This window comes from Ambystoma mexicanum, chromosome 13 (assembly GCF_040938575.1).
Source record: "Ambystoma mexicanum isolate Mex_15411 chromosome 13, UKY_AmexF1_1, whole genome shotgun sequence".
NCBI classification, from domain to species: Eukaryota; Metazoa; Chordata; class Amphibia; order Caudata; family Ambystomatidae; genus Ambystoma; species Ambystoma mexicanum.
The window spans coordinates 597,481,608-597,504,092 of NC_090938.1; the positions used below are offsets into that span (position 1 = coordinate 597,481,608).

Genomic DNA, 22,485 nt, shown 5'->3' on the forward strand with positions numbered 1-22,485 from the left:
TGCAGATGCAGAATAACGCGAAGCACGTGAAACCAATCGGGTGTGGTTTAAATAGCCTTCTGTAGTGCTTAGGCGTCTTCTTCCACGGCCTCACCCAGGTAAGAAAAAGAGTTCCAGATTTCTAGAAGAGTTCCTGTGTTCTGCTTCCAGGGAGTGGCTCCTGCTCCACCTAGACAGAAAAAGTAGTCCCAGGCAGAGAAGGATCAGGAGACCAGCTAGCTGGTAAGTAAGCAGCATGGTCTGCTACAGGTAGGTTCACCAAGCACTCTTATCTAATATGAGCCCGGCGCTTCCTGTGCCGGGACCAGTCACCTTCATGAGCCTGGCGCCACTGGCGCCAGGACAAGGTCCAAAAGGTCCCAATAGGGACTGGCTGGTTCCTGGGATCAGAGTTATGGGCCTGCTTCCAAGGTCGTGGGGCAAGTCCTGACCCCTTGGAAGCAGGGATCATGACAGCAGTCTGCCCCCCCACGCCCCCCACTGGTGAACTGTGAGTCAAGACCTCAGAGCTTTTGAGGCGGCCGATGCAGCGGGATGACTGACTCCCTTTTGGACATACTATCCAAAACGATTGATGTCACAGCTCCTCTCAAAAATAGGAAAGTTCTAAATCATTCCAAAAATAACTGGTTTTCAGAGGAACTCAAGACCGTAAGAGTAGAAAAAATTACTTTATCAGTGGAGAATTTCAAGGGAGGAAGAGGACAGGATAATTTATTTAGGAGCGGCAAACAGATTTAAACTTGCAGTGAAACACCAAAAAAGAATCCTATGAAGCACATATTCAAAGTGCTCAACATGACTCCAAGGAAATGTTTGCAATTCTCACGGAATTGGAGAAACCGGACACTAAATATCAGGAGGCTATTGGTAAGGATAAAACGCGGTGCACTCAGATTCAGGAAGCATTAACCACCAAGACCAAAAAAATGAAAAATGGCATGGAACAAACCTTGAATACACGGCTCACAGACCATTTGAAGGTCCCACAGGAAAATGCACCTATTATTTTGCAGTCAATACCAAAGTTCAACTTCAGGATAATTTCAGTAAAACTCCAACCATCTTAGCTAAATTAAAGCCATCCACCTGTAAAGGGGATCATTTTCCTGCCACAGCTATTAAGGCCTGTTCTGAGCTGCTGATCAGTTCCATTACTAGAATCGAGAACGCTTCATTCAAAGAGGCCAGGGGTCCCACAAGACTAAAGGGTTCATGGATCACCCCGATGCTCAAGAAGCCTGATCTTGACCCTAAAATTGCAACCAATTACCGGCCCATCTCCAAATCCCTCTTCATCCTCAAGATATTGGCTAGAGTGGCATATGAGCAACTTCTCTGCCATATAGAAGATTACCCGATCCAGAATGAAAGTCAATCAGGTTTTCATCGAGGTTTCAGCACTGAATCTGTGTTACTCTAACTAAAATCTAACATGACGACTAACATAAATGACAGCAACTTAATGCTGCTGATGTCCTTGGACTTATCGGTCGCATTTGATTTGGTGGACTACTCCCTCCTCTTGGAGACTTCAGAAGGTAGCGAATTTTAGTGAGCTAGCAAGGGACTGGATGCAGTCTTTTCTAGGGTTGAGGACCATGCGGGTCTGTAGTAAACAGGTGGAAGCGGACCCTGTTTTAGTTTGTTATGGTGTTCCACAAGGGGCCTCGCTCGCACCGGTCCTTTACAACCTCTTTACAGTCCCCTTCTTTCACATGTTAGAAGGCAAAAAGATCTGCTTCTCAAACTACGCTGATGATTCGCAATGTCTCATCCCTTTAACAGGCATCTATGAGAAGGACGCCATAGCAGTGTCAGAGGTATATGACCTCATAAACAAGTTGATGGACATGAACAGGATGGCGTTGAATCATGGCAAGACAGAGCTTATAATTATTGGCTCTAAACCTAGACATGCTAAACTTGACTCCGAATATAACACATTCTGCAAATCTTAGAGTGACTCTTGACGGGACCCTGAGTAGGTCTGCTCATGTCAGCAGCCTAGTCTCAGCACCGGCCTACTATATTAGGCCGCTTTCACACATTCGTCCATGTCTATCCCAGAAAGGCTGCAAAATGATTGCGTGAGCTATCATATCCGTGAAAATTGATTATTGCAGCTCCCTTCTCATAGGAGTAGGTAAAACTGAAATTGCCAGACTCCAAGTGGTGCAGAATAGCAACATCAGAATGATCATGGGTTCACGCAAGTTCGCTCATGTGTCGGAAGTGAGAAGCTAACTGCATTGGCTTCCCATTGCAGAGAGGATAGAGTTTAGGCTGCTCACTATCACCTTTAAGTCTCTTAAAAATCTTTTCCCGCTTAAAAGATTGAAAAATAAACCGGTGGTTTGGGCTTTGCACGCAAATGATGAGCAAAACCTGCATATTACGAGAACAAAAGTGGAACTAGTAAGAAGGGGCGCCTTTTGGCCGATTTCCCCGGTAAAATTGAATGTCCTGCCTTCTCATCTGAGTAGCTGCCAGACTCTGGAGGCATTGAAACGCACGCATTCAAATAAGGATAGATGTGTAAACCTGCTATTTTAACTCCCAGCTATTGATTCTTCGGCGCCCATATGGCTCTGGGCTGCTGGCTGCGCCTAATAAATAATAAAAAGATGGTAAAGAAGCCCCTGCTTGAGCTGGCTTTGCACCCCTTCCTCGTCCACCACAAGGAAATGTTCTTTGGCCCCTTTGGCTGGCCATTCCTCGCATCCTTCCAACTGAGGAGTAGTAGCAACAAGATCTACCTCTCCAAGGTTGTCCACTAGGTCAAAAAGGCTGAGGTTGCCTAATTGCAGCGCCCAAAGATTTGGCTGCCGTCTGCAACTTAAGACTCATCAGCCTTGTTGCCAAAAAGGTGAGACCCATCAAAAGGCATGTTGAGAAGTCTGGACTGCACATCCGGTGCAAAACCAGACTTCTGCAACCACGCATAACGGTGCTGGTAGCCATGGCTATGCTGATGGGATCAGCAGAATCCAAACCTGACTGAAGAGACTCGCACATGGCTTCTTCGCCGTCACAAATTATGGCTAAGAACCAGTCTCTTTCATCCCCCTCGGATGTGCTCAGCCACCATGGAAATGCAGTCCCATACAGTGAAAGTAAATTTTGCGAGGGCACATGTGGAGTTGGCAGATTGGAGTGCCATACTCCCTGCAGAAAATACCTTCTTTGCCCATCCATCTACTTGTATCTACCGTCCCTATCTGGAGAGATGGTAGGGTAAGCCGCTTGCTTAGATTTTGTAGTAGCTGCCTGCACCACCAGACCCTTTTGAGTGCAGTGTTTCGACAGGTCACTACTGAAGTGCGGTACTTCTTGGTCAAGTTCTTATTTACATGGGTTGGTTTCTGGCGTTTCCCAATCCGTTGCCACCCTTTTCTGAAAAACAATATGAAATGGTAATATGGGATCTGACTGAGGACCCTTATCTAAGATGTCCGTTAGAGCATCTTGTTCGAATGGCCATGTAGTCCACTACCTTAGACATGAGTTGTCTGTAGGATGCATCTGTATGCTCCCCGCCTCTGGTCTCCCACACTCTAACTAAGGTGAGGTATCCACCCCATTTGCAGTCTGTAGGTTGTCATAGAGATCCCTCAACCTGGACTCCTCTGCTATTCATCTGACTGCTCCTTTTCTTCATAAATGGAAGAAAGACTTAAAATAGTCTTTCCTAGGTAGTGGTACATAGGTTTTCTCAGGAATGAGGGATTTTTCAAAGAAATTAGGGATTTTGCAAACAATGGGTTTGACGCTGGAAGAGTCAAAAACTTTCTTCATTGGCGCCAAAGATTCTCCTGGGCGCTCAGCGTCTATGGCGCAGCTGGCAATGATGGCACAGCTGGCGTCGAGGGTTTGGCTGGAGTCGAAGGTGGAGATGACCTCAACTTATGCTTCAAGGCTCGACCGATCCTTCGATGAGACTTCATCGGATCGAGGCGTCGACGGCACTCGATGTGGATCGTCCTGGCCTCGAGGGCACGCAGGATTTAGGTCGAGCCCTTTCCTTCCCAGCTTCTTTTGAAGGCACGGTAGGAGCACGGCTTTGAGGCTGTTTTTCAAATATTTGGAGAATCTCAGCTCTGAAGGCCTCCCCCTCGGCCGGAGTGGACACTTTGGTTGGGCAAGAAACCCTCTCTGGGAAAGCGTCCGACAACAAAGTCGACCTACCGTGCCTTCTCTTCAATTTCTTCGAGGACGAAGAAGAGGGGGGGGGGGGTCACTCCTCGATCTCGACTGCTTGGCCTTCTTCCTCCAAGGAGAGTCACCTCTCGACTAGTCAGTCGAAGGTTTCTTGGTCGTGGTAGGAGATTTAGGGATTCAACCCACGTTCAACTTCCCCTTATGTTCCTTCAAGGCCTTTCCAGTCATAGACTGGCACTTGGAGCAGTCTGAGGTGTTATGGTCCGCCCCAAGGCACCACAAACAAATTCGATGGGGATCGGTCAAAGACATTTTCGGCCCACAATCCTGCCACTTTTTGAACCCAATCTTCAGGGTTGTCAGTGTCGAAGAAGACACTTTGATTTCTCGAAATAACTAAGTCGTCACGAAAGTGAAGAAGCGTGCTGTATTTCTCGAAGCTAAAGCTGTTGCGGAAAAACTGAACGGAAGCAAACGAGCGCTGTGCATGCTATATATGCCTTTGATGACAATCCTCGAGACTGAGGTATTTGAGGGACATTGAATCGACGCACAGCACCCTCTGCTGAAAAAACAAATTCCATGAAGCTGGATATCATATATCAAAGATGAGGAATACGTGGGAGGACACAATCCATTCGAAATTGTTTTCTGCGCTGCAGAACATGGTGCCCAACTGAGAGAGGGATGCGTGTGTGCGAGTGTGACACACACACTTACTGCTCCTCGGCACATGTATCTAGTGGGGGCATTGCTATACAGGTGATTAATTTAGATAAGGTAATACAGGTTTCTCTGGGCAAAATTGGAGTATACCTCTGGCCTTCTATTTTCGATATTCTGCATGTGTACTAATCGCTCCCGCTAGTACTGTTAAACACACAAATTTAACTTTATATTTCTGAATAACATTTGTATAATTATACCCTCTGCATAAAGTCTACTCATATCCCAACAAGCCCACCTCTGCCTGCAGTGTAGCACATCATGATGGATGGCATCAGACCTGTACAAGAGTGAGTGGATCCACTGAAGGACCTTTGAGAAACAGGCAGCTCATGAATGAATTCCTGGCCGATAGGCGATGTGAGAAGGATTAGGTCTGCATGCAAGAGGTCATCCACTTCCACACACTTCTGCCCCCACCCGGCTCCTAAAGAAGGATAATCTACCAGAGTCTGCTTTTGCAAATCCAAATCCTAAGAGCAGCTTTCATTGTGCGAGGGACTGAGCAGCCACCTACCCCATTTTCCTGCCACAGGAAGGATAAAATGGGAGCTACATATTTCCCCCTTGCCCATCACAACAGAGCTAATGGAGCCAGACACCTCCTCTGAGGTGGGTGAAGTTCTTTCCTCAGAGGATTAAGGTAAGGACCACAAAAGCAAAGGGCTTGCAGGTCAAAGACACAAAAAAAGCCACATGTAGATCCTGGGAAAGAAACTGGTGACATGTTTGACTCCACAGTAACCGCCATTCCAGGACCACTGAATGAGCCCTTCACCCAATGTTGCAGAGTACAAGAGATTGTGAATATATAAGGCTCTGGAGAAAGAGAAACATCTCAGGATGAAAGTAGAGTGCCCTGAGACCGCCAGGGGGCGCGGAGCATGCTGGACGTGTGAGATAAGCGCTCCTCCACCACCGCAGGGCCCAGCACTCTGAACCAATCCCCGGCCGGGAGTTAGGAATAACCCCGACGGGAACGTGCACCCCCGCGGCAGCGGCCCAACGAATTGAGCACCCCTCCGAAAGTGGATATAGCCTGGCCCCGATCTGAGGCCCCGCTCGCCGAGCCACAGAGAGGACACCTTTTCGGAGGCCGTGCAGCAGAGCCACTGAGGGCGTCACCTCTCGCGGGGCCCTGGGCGTCGGCCGGACCTGCCGCGGAACCCGGAGCAGCCGATCGTCGTCTCTGCAACCGCGGCCCACGCCCATAACACCGAGGGGCGGACGCCGGAGCATGCCCCCTGCCGTGCGCAGACGCCAAGCGGGCCCCGGAGCTCTGCCTCGGTGGCGTGTGGACATCGCACGAGGCCAGGGATGAGTGGGGCGCCCTGGTGGGAGCCCCACGCCACCAAGAACCGCTCCGGTGCGGACAACTAGCAGCAAATCAGGACTCCGGGAGCCTCCCGACCCATCCCCCGCGCGCAGAGGCCTACTTGAAAAGGAGCCCCCAGTGAAAGGGTCTGAGCCCACAATGGACGTGTGGAGGCCCTCGATGGCCCGGAGAAGGTGAGGAGCGCAGGGGGGAGAACTGATACTCGGCGGACTGGGTTTGGCCCCCCCCGGCGCCCTCCGGGCACGGACCAGCGCAACTCACCCCATAAAAGCTGGCACGGCCCTCTCCCTTGGAGTACAGAGGTCCCCCAGGAACATTTCAGCCGTGACGCATCTGGGGAAACGGGCCCCAATCACAATCCTAGCCCCCTTCGTGAGGACCGGAGCCATCACTTGCAAGCTTGCCTCCGCGGAAGCGGGGAGGGCCCAAGACGACCAGAGAAAACCTCAAGGCATTAAGGCAAGGTGAGAGGCATCCCCCGCCCCCACCCATACTCCAAAGGGCACCCAGAGACCAGAGCCCTGGAACCAACTCCGCCCACGCAATCCGCTCCCTCCAACGATTCCGCCGGTCCGACGCACCCCTCAGTGATCCACACAGAGTCACCATGCCTTCAAGTGCTGAACCCCCCCCGCCCGCAGTGCTAATGAAGGACGACCTCAAGGACATCCTCCAGGAGATAAAAGCGATTCGAATGGACATACAAGCCTCTATAGTAGATCTCAGGGGGAGAGTGGAGACGAAACAATCACCTCCAAATGGACCTGTTAGACATGAAATACGAAGCAAGGTTAACAGATCTAGAAATCAGAGAGGAGGCTATAGCCCTGAAAATGGACGACCTAGAGAACAGAGAACGCCGAAACAACTGCGCATTATGGGTGTGACTCAGAGAGGTGAGACTGCCGCAGACGTGGGGAGAAACGTTCAGGGCCTCATCAACCAACTATTCACACTCGAGGGGGGCAAGGAAGTCCAGCTGGAAAAAGCCAACCAAGGGGGAGGTGGAGCGAGGGGCGGCCCAAGGTCCATAGTTGTGCGCTTCCTCCGCTACAGAGAGAAAATGGAGGTCCTCGAGAAAGCGAGAAGGCTGGAGAGTTTCTTGTTCCAAGGAGACACAGTGAGGATTTACCAGGACCTCTCGGCTTTCACTCTTACCCGCAGAAGAGAGTTCCGGCCACTCACCCAGTGGCTCACCAGCCAAGACATAAGATACAGGTGGTCCTTCCCATTCGCCTTGTCTTTTGAACGCTCAGGAGTGGACTATAGAGTAACCGGCGGCAAGGAGGCATCCCAAGTGCTGCAGGTACTCAAAGGGGGTACCCCAGAGGAAGGAAACGAGATGGAGGCGCAAGAGCCTCGGAGCGCTGTGAGGGAACCGGAGGGCCTCTGGTCCACAAAGAAGATGATAAAGGGCCGAAGGAAATTCAAGAAACTTAACACCCCCACAACGGAAGCCGAAGCTGACTAAGTGATCAGAGGCTCGCTATTAGTGAGACTGAGAGATTGAATCAAACAGCCCCGGACGGGGACGCTGAGCTTAACAAGGGGGCTGCGGTGGATGGACTTGAATTCACCCTGGTGGCTTGCCCGTTGGCAGGCGTCATGATAAAGAGGGGGAAGGGGGAGGAGGGAAGGGAGGGAAGGAGTTGGGGATCTTGGGGACCCACACAGTCTCAAAACCACATTGGAAGGTGGCAGCAAGCACAGATCCGGGAAGAAGGTATACACAAGACAAGGACCCAATGGCGGACAATGAGAATAGGGGCCGGGCTGAGTCACTGAGAATTGGCTCACTCAATGTAAAGGGTCTGAACTCCCCAGCAAAGCGCTCCCTCTTGGGGAGGGAAATGAAGAACGCTAAAATAGATACCTCTTCGTACAGGAAACTAGAACGGTCACGGGAGAGGAGAGGGCCAGACCTTCTGGGCATCCACTCCCACGAAACGGAGTGGAGTCGGGATCATCCTGCAGAGAAACCAGAGACTCACAGAGGTAACCAGGTGGGGGAGGGAAGACGGTAGAGCCATGATAATATCAGGTGACTTGCACAACTCCAGGGTCTCCCTAGCAGCGATCTATTGTCCTAATGTGGGCCAGGTTGAATTTCTCAAAGAGGCGATGGGAGAGATAATGGCCAGGACAGAGGGGCTCCTTATACTGGGTGGAGACTTTAACATGTGGGCAAATCGGGAACTAGATCATAGTGGAGGGGCCATCCCGTTAGGCAGCCGAGGGGGCAGACCCCAGGGGAAATTCCGGGAGCTAATGTGGGCTATGGGCTCGTGGACACATCCGGAGGGTAAGGGATACACCTTCTACTCAGCGGTCCATGGCACCAGAACGAGAATAGATTATCTTTTCATGGGGCACCAGAACATGAGCCGAGTGGAGTCCTGCATCATCCGCCCGGTTAGCTGGTCGGACCACGACATTGGTCTGGGCAGATATTAGTGTATTGGGTCTGAAACCCAGAGAATCCCTGTGGAAATGCAATGACTTCCTGCTAAGGGATGTGGTTTTTAAGGAGGAGATGGAGAAGGCGATCAATGAATATTTTGAACTCAATAACACGGGTGAAGTCAACAGAGACAGTCTGGGAGGCAGCAAAGGTGACCTGGAGGGGTGTTCTGATTAGAGAGGGGGCTTCCAAAAAAAGGACCAGGACTCTCCTGGCACATAGGCTATGGGCGGAGATAATAGCATTGGAGGGATCTGAAGGGAAGAGGGACGAGGAGAGGGAAAGGGACTTGGGGGATGCAAGAGAGAAAAGGCAAGAGCTGAGAGCACTGGAGATGGGGAAAAATGTAGCTGGCCTCCAACACCTGCGCCAAAGGTATTATAAGAAAGGGGATAAGGCCGACACCATGCTGGCGGCCAAACTCCGGGGCCAACGGAGAGATAGATGGGTGTCAAGGATCTCATGCAGGGATGAGGGGACAAAAACGGATCCCGAGGGAATAGTGGAGGAATTTGCTGGGTTCTATGAGACTCTACGGGAGGGAAGGAGAAGTGGAGGCGGAGGCACTGGGAGCATACCTCGGAGGAGTAACATTACCTGTGATGGACCCCCCAGAGGCATCAGCTTTAGACGCCCCAATAACGAGCGAGGAGGTACTCAAGGCAATATCGGGTCTTAAGCTGGGCATGGCCCCCGGGGAGGACGGATTTACCGCAGGCTTCTATAAGGCCTTTGGAGGCCTACTAGCGGGTTTCTGGTGGGCCTATTCACAAATATAATGAGGACCGGGAGGGCGCCTCCGTCTTTTGGCAAAGCACTGATAACAGTGATCTCGAAGGAGGGCAAAGATCCAACAGACTGCCGGTCATATAGACCAATCTCCCTCCTGAATGTGGACGCTAAACTGTTCACCAGGATCATAGCCACGAGACTAGACAGCCTTATGCCGGTACTCATCCATTCCGACCAGGTGGGCTTCATACAGGGGAGAGAGGGGGGGGGGGGACACCCTCTGAAAGACCCTGCATCTGATGAGGGAAGCAGTCCCGAAGGGAGACAACCCTGTCTTGGTGGCCATCAACGCCGAAAAAGCGTTCGACAGGGTGGACTGGGAGTTTCTACATGGAGTCCTTGTCAAACTGGGCTTTGGCGAGGGAATCAGGCAAGCCATTAAGGCCTTATACACAGAACCCTCGGCTAGAGTCACGGTGAATGGTCGCCTTTCACGAACATTCAGCCTTCAAAAGGGGACGAGGCAGGGCTGCCCCCTCTCCCCAATCCTGTTCGTCATGACCATGGAAAAACTTGCAGAGTACATCAGATGTGCCCCGATGGTCCGCGGTATTGCTGTTGGAGGTCGGACCTTCAAGCTCGGCCTCTATGCAGATGACATACTGCTCCACCTGAGGGAACCTACTAACTCGGTCCTGGCGGCCATTCGGGTTATTGAACGGTTCGGCCAATTCTCAGGCTTCAGGATGAACATAGGGAAGTCAATGATCTTCCCCTTTGCCCCAGATGCAGACAGGGACCTCACGGAGCTGTCCCCCTTGGGGTTCCAAATTCGCACCGAAGGGATTAAATGCCTGGGGATCAACATCGTCCGGCCCCACGAAGATCTAAGCCAGGCAAATTACCCCCCGCTGTTTGACAACTTATTTAAAGATATGGAGACATGGGGTAAGGGGCAAATCTCGTGGATGGGAAAGATAAACGATGTAAAGATGAACCCCAGGGTCCTGTACGTTTTCCAGATGCTCCCTTTGGAAGCCCCAGACGCACTTCTTAAAGAAGCCAAAAAACGTATAACGAGATTTATATGGCAAGGCCAGAGACCCAGAATAGGTTACGAAACACTCAACCTCCCCAAGGATAGAGGGGGAGTTGGCCTCCCAGACTTACGAACTTACCACAGAGCAGCCCAGCTCGGAACCCTGACCCCCCACCTCAGAGAGGACCCCAACAAACAATGGGTCTTTCTCGAAAACTCCCTCCTGAGCCCGGTCGAAGTGGGTAAGTGGTTATGGGCCCCGATGAAAAAGCTGCCAAGGAGAATCAGGGATCACCCAATACTAGTAACAATGTGGAAGGCGTTGGAGGGTAAGGGACACGGTGAGAAGGTGACCACTTGGCCCTCCCCCATGAGTCACATCTGGTCCACACCAGTTTTAGAGGAAATCCCAGGCCATGAAAACTATCAGCCCTGGTTTGATGCGGGCCTATGCAGAGTTGGTCAGAGAGGAGTCCTTTATAAGCATCCAGGAGCTTGAAGAATCCTTGGGAATAGGTAGGCTCTCCCCACTCCTCTACCTGAGACTCAAGGGAATCCTAATGAAACCAAAACTAGAGCCCAAATTACAAAGAAAACTCACCCCAGTTGAAAAAATCTTAGATACCCATGTAGAAATGAGAGGCCTCATCTCACTCCTTTACTCTGCCCTTTTAACCCCCCGGGAGGGAACCACCAAAAGCCTCAGGGGGAAATGGGAAAGAGACTTGGGTTGTAGGATCGGAGACGGTCTCTGGGGGCGACTCTGTAGTAGATCATTTAAGACCTCGATCTCCTGCCAATACAAAACCCATGCTGTCAAACTCCTGCACAGATGGCAGTATGACCCGATCACACTTTCTAGGATGTTCCCAGACGTAATCCCCCTTTGGTGGCACGGGTGTGGGGAAAGGGCAAACTATTGGCACATGTGGTGGACATGCGGGAAGGTCCAAACTTACTAGGCCGAAGTCCTTAGCTGGCTGAAAGAGGCGGGAGAAGGTGTGCTACCGCTGGACCCGATATTGATACTGTTTGGCCTGCAGCATAAGGATGACCACTGGGAAAAATTACCGGACCTCTCGCACTCCCTACTGTTGGCAGCCAGAGCGGCCCACGCTAGAACGTGGAAGAGGCCCGCCCTCCCCTCGAAGAAAGAATGGGTGATGATTGCCAAAGACATATTCCTAATGGAAAGACTCACTGCGGCCACATGGTTCAAGTACCCAAATAGAGACAGACTGGCTGCAATTTCAAGAGGTGTTTGGCAATACATACGCCACGTCCTGAGACCCTCAAGCGTCCTTGGCCCGGCCCAAAAACAAGCCCCGACATGGAACAAATGGCCTTGGAACCTGGAAAGCCGGTCGACCACTGGCGGAGAAAACCCGGATTGACACTGCCCTATGCCGCATCATTTCTATAAGTAGACAGCAGCGCTCGAGATACTGCGTGGGGTGGGTGGGAGGGGGGGAACAAACGCAGGGAATAATGGCTTATAGTTTAATTTGTTGAGGGCGATTGCCCAAATCTTGTAATTTGCGTACCTAGGCTGTTTTCCAAAAATCAATAAAAATTGAATTTAAAAAAAAAAAAAGGATCAGGGCTGGACGGTAATGGTGCCTAAACGTGAGACTGGTTGTCTTACATGTTGACTTTCATCTCTAGGAGACACAAAGTTCCATAGAAGGGTATTGAGGCAGTTGTGCCCCTTTAAAAGATGATGTAATTGACTGAAAAATCATTTGAGCCTGTGAATCAGATGCTTGCAGGCCAGGCACCGAGACCTTTTTAGCAGCGCCAACAGTGCAACTTTCACCAAACATAGGTGTAGTCTCCTAAAAAATAAAAAAATAAAATAAATAAATTTAAAAAAAAGAAGATCAACTAGGCTGAGGGACCAGGCCTCTTCCAAGACAGGCCTGTTGGCTTGGTGCTCCTATGTGGGTGGCCCCATGTTCAGGAAACTGGCATGTTTGTGGGAGACCCTGGATAAGGACTAAATCACAAGCAGAAGATTTTTCTCCATTACTGCTTTTATAGGGGTCGGCTGTGGCAGGAACTGGTCATCTGGCAGCATCAAAGGGCAATGGTGGTTCCAAGCTGGAAGGGGTACGTCCCAATGCAGGACAATGGCCAACAAGAAACCTTTTTTGCCTTCTAGAGTTCGACGTTGTCAAGGACACTGCTTGATGACCAGCGCAAGATAGCCTGCTATTCCATTAGGTGAGCAGACAGCAATCATGTTTTCCCTCAGTCTGGGCTGGGACAGGACAACTTTATTTGTACACAATTGGTGAGTGCTGTCAGGGAATGATTGGGTGTCACACTGCCCAAGGATTTGGTCCAGAATAGGTCACAATTCCATTTTAACCAAAACTTTAATTGTCTACTATGTTGTCCTTTGAACATGAGATGAGCAGCCTTTGCACGGAAACCAGTAATAGTTTATCACTCAGCAATCTCAGATTTACATGACTTAGTTGACGAGCATCCTCTGAGTGAACATCAGATGGCTTGCATACCGCTTAAGGGAGTTCTTTTATTAAGGCAAGTGTCCTTTTGTTGTGCAAACTTACTGGATGTTAATGAGGTTCTATGGCAGATTTGGACTTGAATCTGTGTGAAGCTCATTCTGGGCAGTTGGCTATGCATTTATGCCTTAACTCTTCTAAATGGGTCTCGGACGTCAGGGACATGAATGAGAGCAGGGGGAATTTTCACTTGAAGCAGTGGCTTTTGTGAATATCCCAACAGACTAAGCCCAGGTCTAAACTGGACTTGTAATCTCAAACTTTGTGTCTTCTAAAAGCAGTATAAGCAAGTCACTCATGGCCACAGCCAAGCAGGGTTTCACAACTATTGATTCCTTTGAGAAGGCACTTCGTGCCGGTGTCTTCTCCCATGCTGACTCGCTGGGTTATGAAAGAGGCGGGTATGGCTGTTGCTCGATTTGCAGAGTATCCAGCTCCTAGAACCATGGCATTCTCCATTGGGGCTAGGCTGGAGCATATGTTGAGAGTATCTAATTGAGCCAATTGATCCTCTTTTCAGAGCTTCTATTTGAAATCAATGTCTGAAGTGGCAAGTGAACTTTGAATGAGCATAACGTGTGCCTACGGTCTTGCCATAGAATGAAGACTGCTCACACTAGAATAGTAGGGTCTTGATTCTATTAAAGAGACAAAGGTGGGCATTATCCATCTCAGTATACTGTTGTGAAGGTCTCAGACTACTCTTGTGTATTAGCAGTGTGGTGAATTTCCATCACCTTTACCGGATATTGACACTTGGAATTGTTCACATGTTACAAGGCCAGGTCTTTGTGATATTGGGGTTCAGGATACTCAATAGATCTGCCTGTTGTGAGTGGTCCTTGTGTTCTGATGGGTTTCTGTGACATTGTTTTGGTGGTGGGTTTCTGTGAAGTCTTTCTGGCTGTAAAACTATACGGCCATTGACTTTTGATTTAATTTCCATCAAAGATAGACAAAGGGTAAAGGACAAGACAACAGGAAGAGGTTGGTCAATTTGTACAAGTGTTGCTGGAAATGTTTGTTACTGTGCAAAATCAGTGGGGGGGATTCTCAGATTTGCAGTTTTCTTTGCTGTTACAAGATCAAAATCAGAAAGTATAATACTCATTGACTTTATAAATTCAAGACTCCCTTAGCTAATCTAGTGTGTGGAATCATACACATACATGAACAACATTGCCTTTATTTTGTAAAAGAATGTTTAAAAACAATTGGAGTGTTGGAAAAATAATACTAATCAAAAACCTCTACAATAACTTACTTTTCTGAAGCACAATGGCTTTGCTCATTTTTGGTGAGCCAATTGAGAAGTCCTGTTGCAGGCACGTGGGCACAATGGCTTGTAAATCGTCATAACCTTTCTGTGTGAAGAGAAATATTGAGTTAACTGTATTGAATTATAGTAATGATGAGATCATTTAAAGCCTGCCAAAGGGTAATTTCTTTGGATAAACCTTCCACTAGGTCAGGACATGTGGGGCATGGACGTCTCTGAAGGCGCACAATCAACAGTGGGGTCAGAAGTGTGGATTTCAAAAACAAACACTGTAGAGATCTACACTCATGGCTGTACTATATACAGAAGGCTGTCAATTGAGATGCAATTACTGTCTCATAGGTCAAAGTGGCCAAAAGAGTAGGTTCGACTGAGAATCGCCTTCCATTTAACTGCGACTGTACACTTGAAATTCTCAGCAAGAGCAGCAAAGCAATTTAATATCTCATGAACAGTGACCGGTTGTGTTCATTTACGTGACTGGCTGGAGCGGATAACTAAGTCATCTCATTGTTAAATGGGAGCTATACAGAGTCAATGACTTTGGTGAATGAGTTTCAGTGGCCGATACGGAAAAAGGGTAAACACCTAACATATGGTCAAGTTAAGTGTGTTGCAACTGCAGAGTGGCAGTGTGACTATCCAAGAGTGCACCGTTCCAGCTAACAGTTGCCAGAAAAGTGGAAGCTCTACCTCTAAGAATTTGTTTCAAGAAGCCTATAAGTCAAATTTAAACAACTGTTGCCATCATAATGCCTTCTTGTGTTGCCTAGTGTTTACCTTGATTGCATCTCTTCTCTTCTGCTCAGCTTGTGTGTGGGCCTGTCGTCTGCGATCCTTATACGATTCTTTTTCAGTCTCCTGACGGTAGTCACTGTCCTCGTCATCTGCAGGTGGAGAACATTCATTGTAATGCATTTCCGCTACAGAAAGAACACAGGTGTCCGAAATCGCAAGCAAAAGAGGAGATACTGTCAGAAAGCTTTAATGGAGGTTTTACAATGCAGGCGTTCTGCAGTAAAATATACAGTTTGTACACTTTTGTTGTTTATCCGGCGCATCAATTCTTAGGTAAATCCTCAAGGAAAATATGACAGGTATCCAGTTACACAGATGAATCAGTTACATAGATGAATTGTCACAATCTACAAATCTCAAAATCAAACTTCATAACACACAGTCCCATGGTGATTACTTACATCAATGCATGCACAAACGTGGGAGGTCTTCGTTTTACAAGTTGGACAGGTAACTTACAGGTGCTTATGTATTGCAATTGAATTGAATCAGGAGGTTGTTAGGTAAGAAATGGTGAAGTGACACTGCGTGAGACTACACAAGACTTATTTGCTTGGTATTAGATAACCCACCTTTTGTATAGGTCTATACTACACAAGTTGGCAGCGTGACTGAGCAGCTAGGCCTATTTCAAGAGGGGTAAATGTGAGCTGCACAGATGAAATCAGTCAATACAAGTAACACTTACACACAAGGATTCAGATATAAATATATATTTATTTACACCTAAGTTTTAGTTAAGCATTTTTTTAAAAATGTGTTTATTTGTAACTCAGCACAACCGAGAACATACACATTGACATATCTTGACCTTTGATTCGAACCCCTTGAAATTGAACCCCAAGCTAACCCTCCCCCTGGTCCCACCCTCTTTGCCCGTGTCCCCCGCTGGGTCGTATCCCTCAGTCCTGTTGAGGCAAGCCTGCCTCTGCACCCTGGCCGGGTGAGTGGAGGGCTCTCGCGATCAGGCGTGGCTTGTGGGTCAGGGCCGGATAGCTCTGATCATAGTCAAGTAGCGGAGTCCAGATGTTCATAAAGCGGTGGAGTAAGCCCGCTTTGGCCACCGTGACCTTTTCAGATATAAGAATGTCCCAGATTTTAATCCACCACAGGGTCATCAGGGGCCTCTCCTCGGTTTTCCAGGTGCGTGCTATCGTGATTTTGGCTGCTAGCAGCAGTTGTTATTTATGCTACCCTCCGGCCTGTTCTTGGGTAAACGTCAGGGATCGGGATCCCCAGTAAGACCTGCTCAGGGGCCAGTGGTATTACCGTTTGGGTGATGTCCTTTATTGTAGCAAGGCATTGGGACCAGAACTCTCTTACCTTGGGGCAAGTCCACCACATATGGAAATAGGTTCCTGGCTGGCCGCAATGGCGCCAGCATAGTGGGTCCAGTGCCCGCTGGAAGTGGTGAAGGTGGAGAGGAGGGAAGTACCAGCGCAGCAGTAGTTTGTGGGCGCATTCCCGAGTAGTAACGCATGGGGCGGCCATGCGTGTCCTGGACTGGATGTCCATCTAGGAATGGTCCTCTACGACGTGACCCAGGTCCGCCTCCCATTGTGCCATATACGAGGGCCTGGCGAACAGGGGGTCCCTCCTGTGGTAGTCTGTAAAGGGCCGTAATCTTCCCTCGAGGTGGCAGGTCGTTTATTGTCAATTCCAGTGGGGCGAGGGTTTGAGTGGCTGCCTCTCGGGTTAATGGGTGGGAACACCAGTGCCTCAGCTGGGCGTAGGTGAACCTGTCCGTTTCTGCCAATTGGAAGGTTTGTTTACATTGTTCAAAGGTGAGAGGGAGCCCTCCCACAAAGAGCTGGCCCAGCGACTCCAGGCCGCCCGCTACCCAGTTTAGAAAGTTTCTTGGATGAAAGCCCAGGGCGAAGGCCGGGTTTAGGAAGATGGGGGAAAGAGGGCTCAGGTTCCCTGGAATACATTTGTGCCTGCGGGCCCAGTGCTAGGCCTTGATAGAGTGTTTGGTGGAGGACAGCAGATCTGGCCAAGCCCGACGTAAGGCGAGGGGTGGGGGGTGAACGGTAAGAAGCGGAAGGGGGAGCGGGAGGCGGGATTGTTCAATTCCTACCCACTTTGGGCACCCCTGGGCGATTCCCCATGCCTGATGGTGGGCCAGCTGAGCTGCGGATTGGTATTTGCGAAGGTCCGGCACACCGAGGCCATCCAGTTTCATACTGCCCATCATTGTCCTTCGCGGGATGCGTGCTTTCTTGCCGTTCCAGACAAAGTCAGTTATCTTCCGTTGCAGCCTCTGAAGTGGGGCGAGTGGGATCGAGACGGGAAGAACTGAGCATGCATAGAGGAATTGTGGGAGCAGGTTCATCTTGCATGCCGTAATACGGCCCAAGAGGGAGTTTTCCTGCGCCTGCCAGCGTTTGAGGTCCCGTTCCATTTCCGCGAAGAGGGGGGCAGGGGTGAGTTTGTTTGTAACGTTTTTGCTGGGTGGGCAGGGATCTGAACCCCCAGGTATGGGATAGATTCTGTCTTCCATTAGAGTGGACTTCGTTGCTCCAAGGTTGCCTTTTGCTCCGGGCTCAGTCCCACCCCCAGGGCCACCGATTTCCCAAAGTTAATCTCAAACCCTGCCAGTCTCCCAAAGCTCTGGATCTCCGTGAAGGCCATCTGCATGGAAGCCGCGATATCGGTGACAGTCAGTAGCACATCATCTGCGTAGAGCGCAATTTTGTGTTGGTCGGGGCCCACCTGTAGGCCTCTAATGTGGGGGCTTCGGCGAAATCCGCTGGGCCAAGGTCTCCATGGCCAAGGCGAAGAGTAGAGGAGTCAGGGGACCGCCCTGTCTGGTTCCGCATGTGAGCTGGATCGGGTCTGAACAGAGACAGTTGACTCTCAGCCGGGTCTTGGGGGTTTGGTAATTTGCTAGAATCATTCTGCGGAAGGTTGGGCCGAAGTCAAAAGCTTCAAGGGTGAGGAGTAGGTAACCCCAGTCCACCCTGTAAAAGGCCTTGGTTGCATCAAGGGCCAGCAGGGCTAGTGGTTGCTTTTCATGGTTGGCAATCTCTATCAAGTCCAACGTCCTCCGGATGTTGTCTTTCGTCGCTCTATGGGATATAAATCCTGTTTGGTCAGGGTCTGTGATGTTAGGGAGTATAGGCGCTAGGCCGTTAGCCAGGACCTTGGAGTATATGTTAGCATCCAGGTTTAGTAAAAAGACCGGCCTGTATGAGCTGATGTCCTCCGGGTCTTTCCCCGGTTTGAGAATGAGGACTGTAGTGGACTCCTGCATGGTCGGAGTGATGGTCCCGCTTGTGGCAAAAGAGTTAAATAGTTGGGTTAACGGCGCCACCAATTGCAGTCGGAATAGCTTATAAAAGCAGGTAGAAAAACCATCTGGGCCCTGGGCTCTGGGTTTTAGGCTTTTGATGGCTTTGTCGACTTCCTTGCCTGTGGGTAGGGACTTCCAGTCCTTCGCTTGTCGTAGGTACGAGGGGTGGGAGAACTGCCTCTTTGATTTATGCCTGCTGTTCGCCTTAGTCCCTTGAGGTCGTGGTCATTATTTCCGATTGGTGGGCCACTGCCAGGCGCAATTTATCGTGTTCCGCAAATTGGGTAACTCCTTTGGAGTCGCAAAGGCTCAGGATGGCATTTCGATTCTTGACTTTGGCCAATTTGCTAACCAACAGCTTGTTGGCCTTGTTGCTATTGATGTAGTACCACGGTTTTGTCCTGGTCAATAAGTTCGCTGTGGCGTCAGCGTAGTGCGCTTCCAGTCGTTTCCTTGCCACCTTTAGGGCTCTGTATGTTGGCTCTGTATGTTCTGGGGGACTAGCCCTTACGTTTGTGGACTTTTTCCGCTTCCTGAACCTCCGCCTCCAGAGTGGCGCGGGTCGCCCAGTTTCGTTTATGGAAGGCCGCGCCTTGGGCGATCAGTTCCCCTCAGGGCACCGCCTTCATGGCGTCCCAGTTAGTGGCTGGTGAGGTGTCCTCTTCCCGGTTCTCCTTGAAGAAGTTCTGAATCGATTTCGCGATGGAATCTCTCACCGCCATATCATTCAGGATAGGGTCCTAGAGGTTCCACTTGCGGCGAGGAGGGGGGTCTGTATTATGGGCTTGCATACCCAATGAGACCGGGGCAGGGTCCGAGAGGATCCTAGAGCCGATGGAGACCTCGTCTGTAAAGGTCAGGAGCTGGGGGGAAGCCAGTACTAAATCGATCCTAAAGAAAGTGCGGTGCACATATGAATAGAAAGAGAAGTCCCTCTCTTCCGGGTGCAGCACTCTCCAAGTGTCGACGACGTTTAGCGCTCGAAACAGATGAAGCAAGCCCTTTGCTAATGTGAAGTCCCGTTGGGAGGGGGGGTGTGATCCATCTCTAAGAGGATCCGGTGCTCCGTTGAAGTCTCCCCCAATGACTATTTGTCCCTTGACAAATGGAAGGAGGGCCTCCTCTAGATCCTGATAAAATCCTTCCTGATGGGTGTTTGGGGCGTAGGCTGAGATGAGAGTGTACAATTGGCACAAAATGATGCACTTGATTGCGATGAACCGACCCTCCGGACATCGTAGTGTGCCTAAAATCTGTGCGTCAGGTCCTTCGTGAAAAGAATGGCCGTACCGCCCTTCTTGGTGCCATTAGACGCTAGGAATTGTAGGGGGAAGAGTCTGCTGCGTAGGCGGGTGGAATCAGCTGGTGACAGGCGGGTCTCTTGTACAAATGCCACAGGATCCCTCATCCCGCAACATTTAGAATAGTAAACTTCAGCTTCCAATGTGGGGGTAAGCTCCCCGCGCTGTCCATCTGTGAGGGGAGGCTGGTGCGTCGTCAGCCATGATAATAGGGGGTGATGCGCGTTGGGTTCTCCTGCGGCTGAGGGTTTTTAAATGGCCTCCAACGGGAGGAACGAATTACTAACTTGGGCCCCCAATGAGGGGCCAACATTGTTGCGCGGGGGACCGATTTTGATCTATCGGCGAGTCCCCACTCCACCAAACAACCAATAGCCAATCCAGAGGCATTATCTTACCCTCTCCAAGGGTAAGATAATGCCTTCCACCTTGGAGGAGGGTGTAGACCGCATGAGATCCGCGGCAGGCTTCCGAAAGCTTCAATAGTTCCGTCATCCAACAGGTTTCAAGGCCTCGTTTTCTAGGGGGTCATTTCGGTTTGCGGTTTCTCTGCACTCTGGTCCAGGGGGCGCGCCTCGGCTTGGGGGAAGATGTGCCAGGGCCCGAACCCGCCTCGTCAGGTGGGGAGGACCCCACGGTCCCAGGGGAGCCAGGGCGTAGGATTGAAGCTGCATCATCAAAGGTGGCTGATGGTGCTTGGGGTGCCCTTATGTGTAAATTGTAGCGCTGTGGGAAATTGCCATCGGTAGCGAATGTGCTGGTCTCGGAGGAAGAGTGTAAGTGGCTGTAGCATTCTGCGCTTCTGCAAGGTTAGAGGGGAGAGATCCTGGAACATTTGGAGTGGGGAGCCCCGAAAGGATAGGTCGTCGCGTGAGCGACCAATCGCCGAGATGGCTTCTTTGGTAGTGTAAAAGTGGACTCTCGTGATAACATCAGGGGGTGAATCAGAATCAGTTCCTCGACGGGGGCGAAGCCTATGAGTGCGATCCAGCAAGAGCTGGGCCTCATCCAGATTTAGCAGCAAGGCTTGGAAGAAGTTGCCCACGTACTCGGGGAGCTCCTTGTCTGAAATCGCTGTTGGCACCCCTCGGATGCATAGATTATCGCGCTGGGAACGATTTTCCATGTCCATCTGTTTAAATTCTAGGATCTCGGTTCTGTCCATTAGGGTCTAAATGGTGCGTTGGACCTCCGCAAAAGAGTTGGAGTGCTCCAGGGCCAAATCATCGGCCTCCCCCAACCTGTGTTCTATGTTGCTAACTCTCTGCTCCGTTTGTTCTAATTTCGCGGTGAGTTCCGTCATACAGGACCTGAATTCCGACTTAAAGCCGTGGCCACCGCCAATCTAGTGGATGGTGGAGGGCTGCTGGAGTTCAGGTGGGGGCCGTTATTGTGGGCTGACGGTGAGCAGGCCGCCGCCCCCGAGGCAGGTCCAAGCTTCTAGTGCAGTGGCCACCGGAGGGGAAGAAGCCCCTTCAGTAGATGTGGGCAGGACATGGGCAGGGGCGCCCTAGGAAGCCAGGGGGGGGCCTTTGTGCAGGATGACCCTGCATGGCGTTGTTGGGTCCAGGCAGGCCGGGGCCCCTAGAGGATCACCGGAGCTCAAATCAGCGAGGGGCAGTTCCTGCTGGGTCCAGTAGATGGTGTCCGAGCCCCTGGGGAACACGAGGCCAGCAGATGTCGATGGAGCGTCCCGCTCCCGGAGGACAGCCCTAGGGGTGCCCGCTCCCCAGGCAGTGGGCGATGGTGCTGTGTTGGCAGGTCCCCTCCCGCTCCCGGAGGCCGGTTCCAGGTGTGCCCGCCCTCCCGGGTGTATGTGAATGTGCTGTGCAGGCTCTGATCCAGACTCCAGAGGGGGGGGGGGGGGGGGGGGGGCAGAGAGCTGGGTCCCCGCGATGAGGAGTCGGGGCGCCCCGGTGCTGGCGAAAAGCGGCTCGTAGAGACGGGTCCTGTCAGAGGACAGGCTGGGTGTCACACGGCGCCAGAGCACAGCCCCAGGGGGCACCCCGCACTCCGTCACAGTGTGCAGATCAGATCAAGCCTCGTAGGTAGGCACCCCGCCACCCGATGTGGCTCAAAGGCTGGCGAGGGTTGCTAGCCACCAGCCGAGGGAGTCGCAGAGATGCGGCCACCATTTTGGGCTGAGCTACAGACGCAGACAGTTCTCCTCGCTGTATTTTGGTAGTTCGCGAGAGCGTTATGCTCTCAAGGTGCTGTCATCTGCACCCAAGGACCTCCGAAGCCGGAATCTCGCCATTCCATATAAAAAAACCTGACTGGAAGCGGACATAATAGGGCTTAGCCGCGGGCCCATGCGGAGGCCCTCAAAGGAGCTGTCTCATCGCCGGTGCTCCAGGCCACGCCACCCGTTAAGCATTCTTTAAAAAGGCAATTGTTTGTAACAGTCAATCACATTTTGGATTCACTTTACAAAGTCAATAAAGTTGGTGACTACTCTTTGGCTACGCAAACACATTTTTCCTACACCCTGAAGGGACTTCAAATAACAAGGATAGTATTTCATTTATCATAAGCAGCAATATTCTTTTTAGACTCTGGGCTTCAGGATAGAAGGGTTAAGTAAAAATAGAAAGGTTAGAACATTACTTTCTTTTAATTTTATGTTTTTTACATTTATTTATAGTGTATTTGGTTAATTAAAACCTTAAACATGTATACAAATACAACAAACCTACATATCTTATCCAATTACATTCATATAAAATTTCATATCACAAATACGGAATCAGTATAGCACCATTTTACAATTTTTTTAATTTAACAAATCTTTCAAAAAACAATCAATATTCCCAATATAAAACCTAATAC

General features: G+C 50.4%; 1 protein-coding gene across 2 annotated transcripts in view; it reads right to left on the reverse strand.

Moving 5' to 3' along the window:
• Window positions 1-22,485, reverse strand: part of MLX (MAX dimerization protein MLX) — a 366,376-nt gene that overhangs the window by 150,056 nt on the left and 193,835 nt on the right. Inside the window, exons 5-6 of one of the 2 annotated variants that reach the window (XM_069634428.1) lie at window positions 15,046-15,152; window positions 14,251-14,350 (exon numbers count right to left, since the gene is read on the reverse strand). In XM_069634428.1, the coding sequence (XP_069490529.1) occupies window positions 14,251-14,350; window positions 15,046-15,152 (207 nt within the window). Of the gene's footprint in view, window positions 1-14,250; window positions 14,351-15,045; window positions 15,189-22,485 lie in introns of both variants that reach the window. The other variant, XM_069634427.1, reaches the window with a different exon arrangement.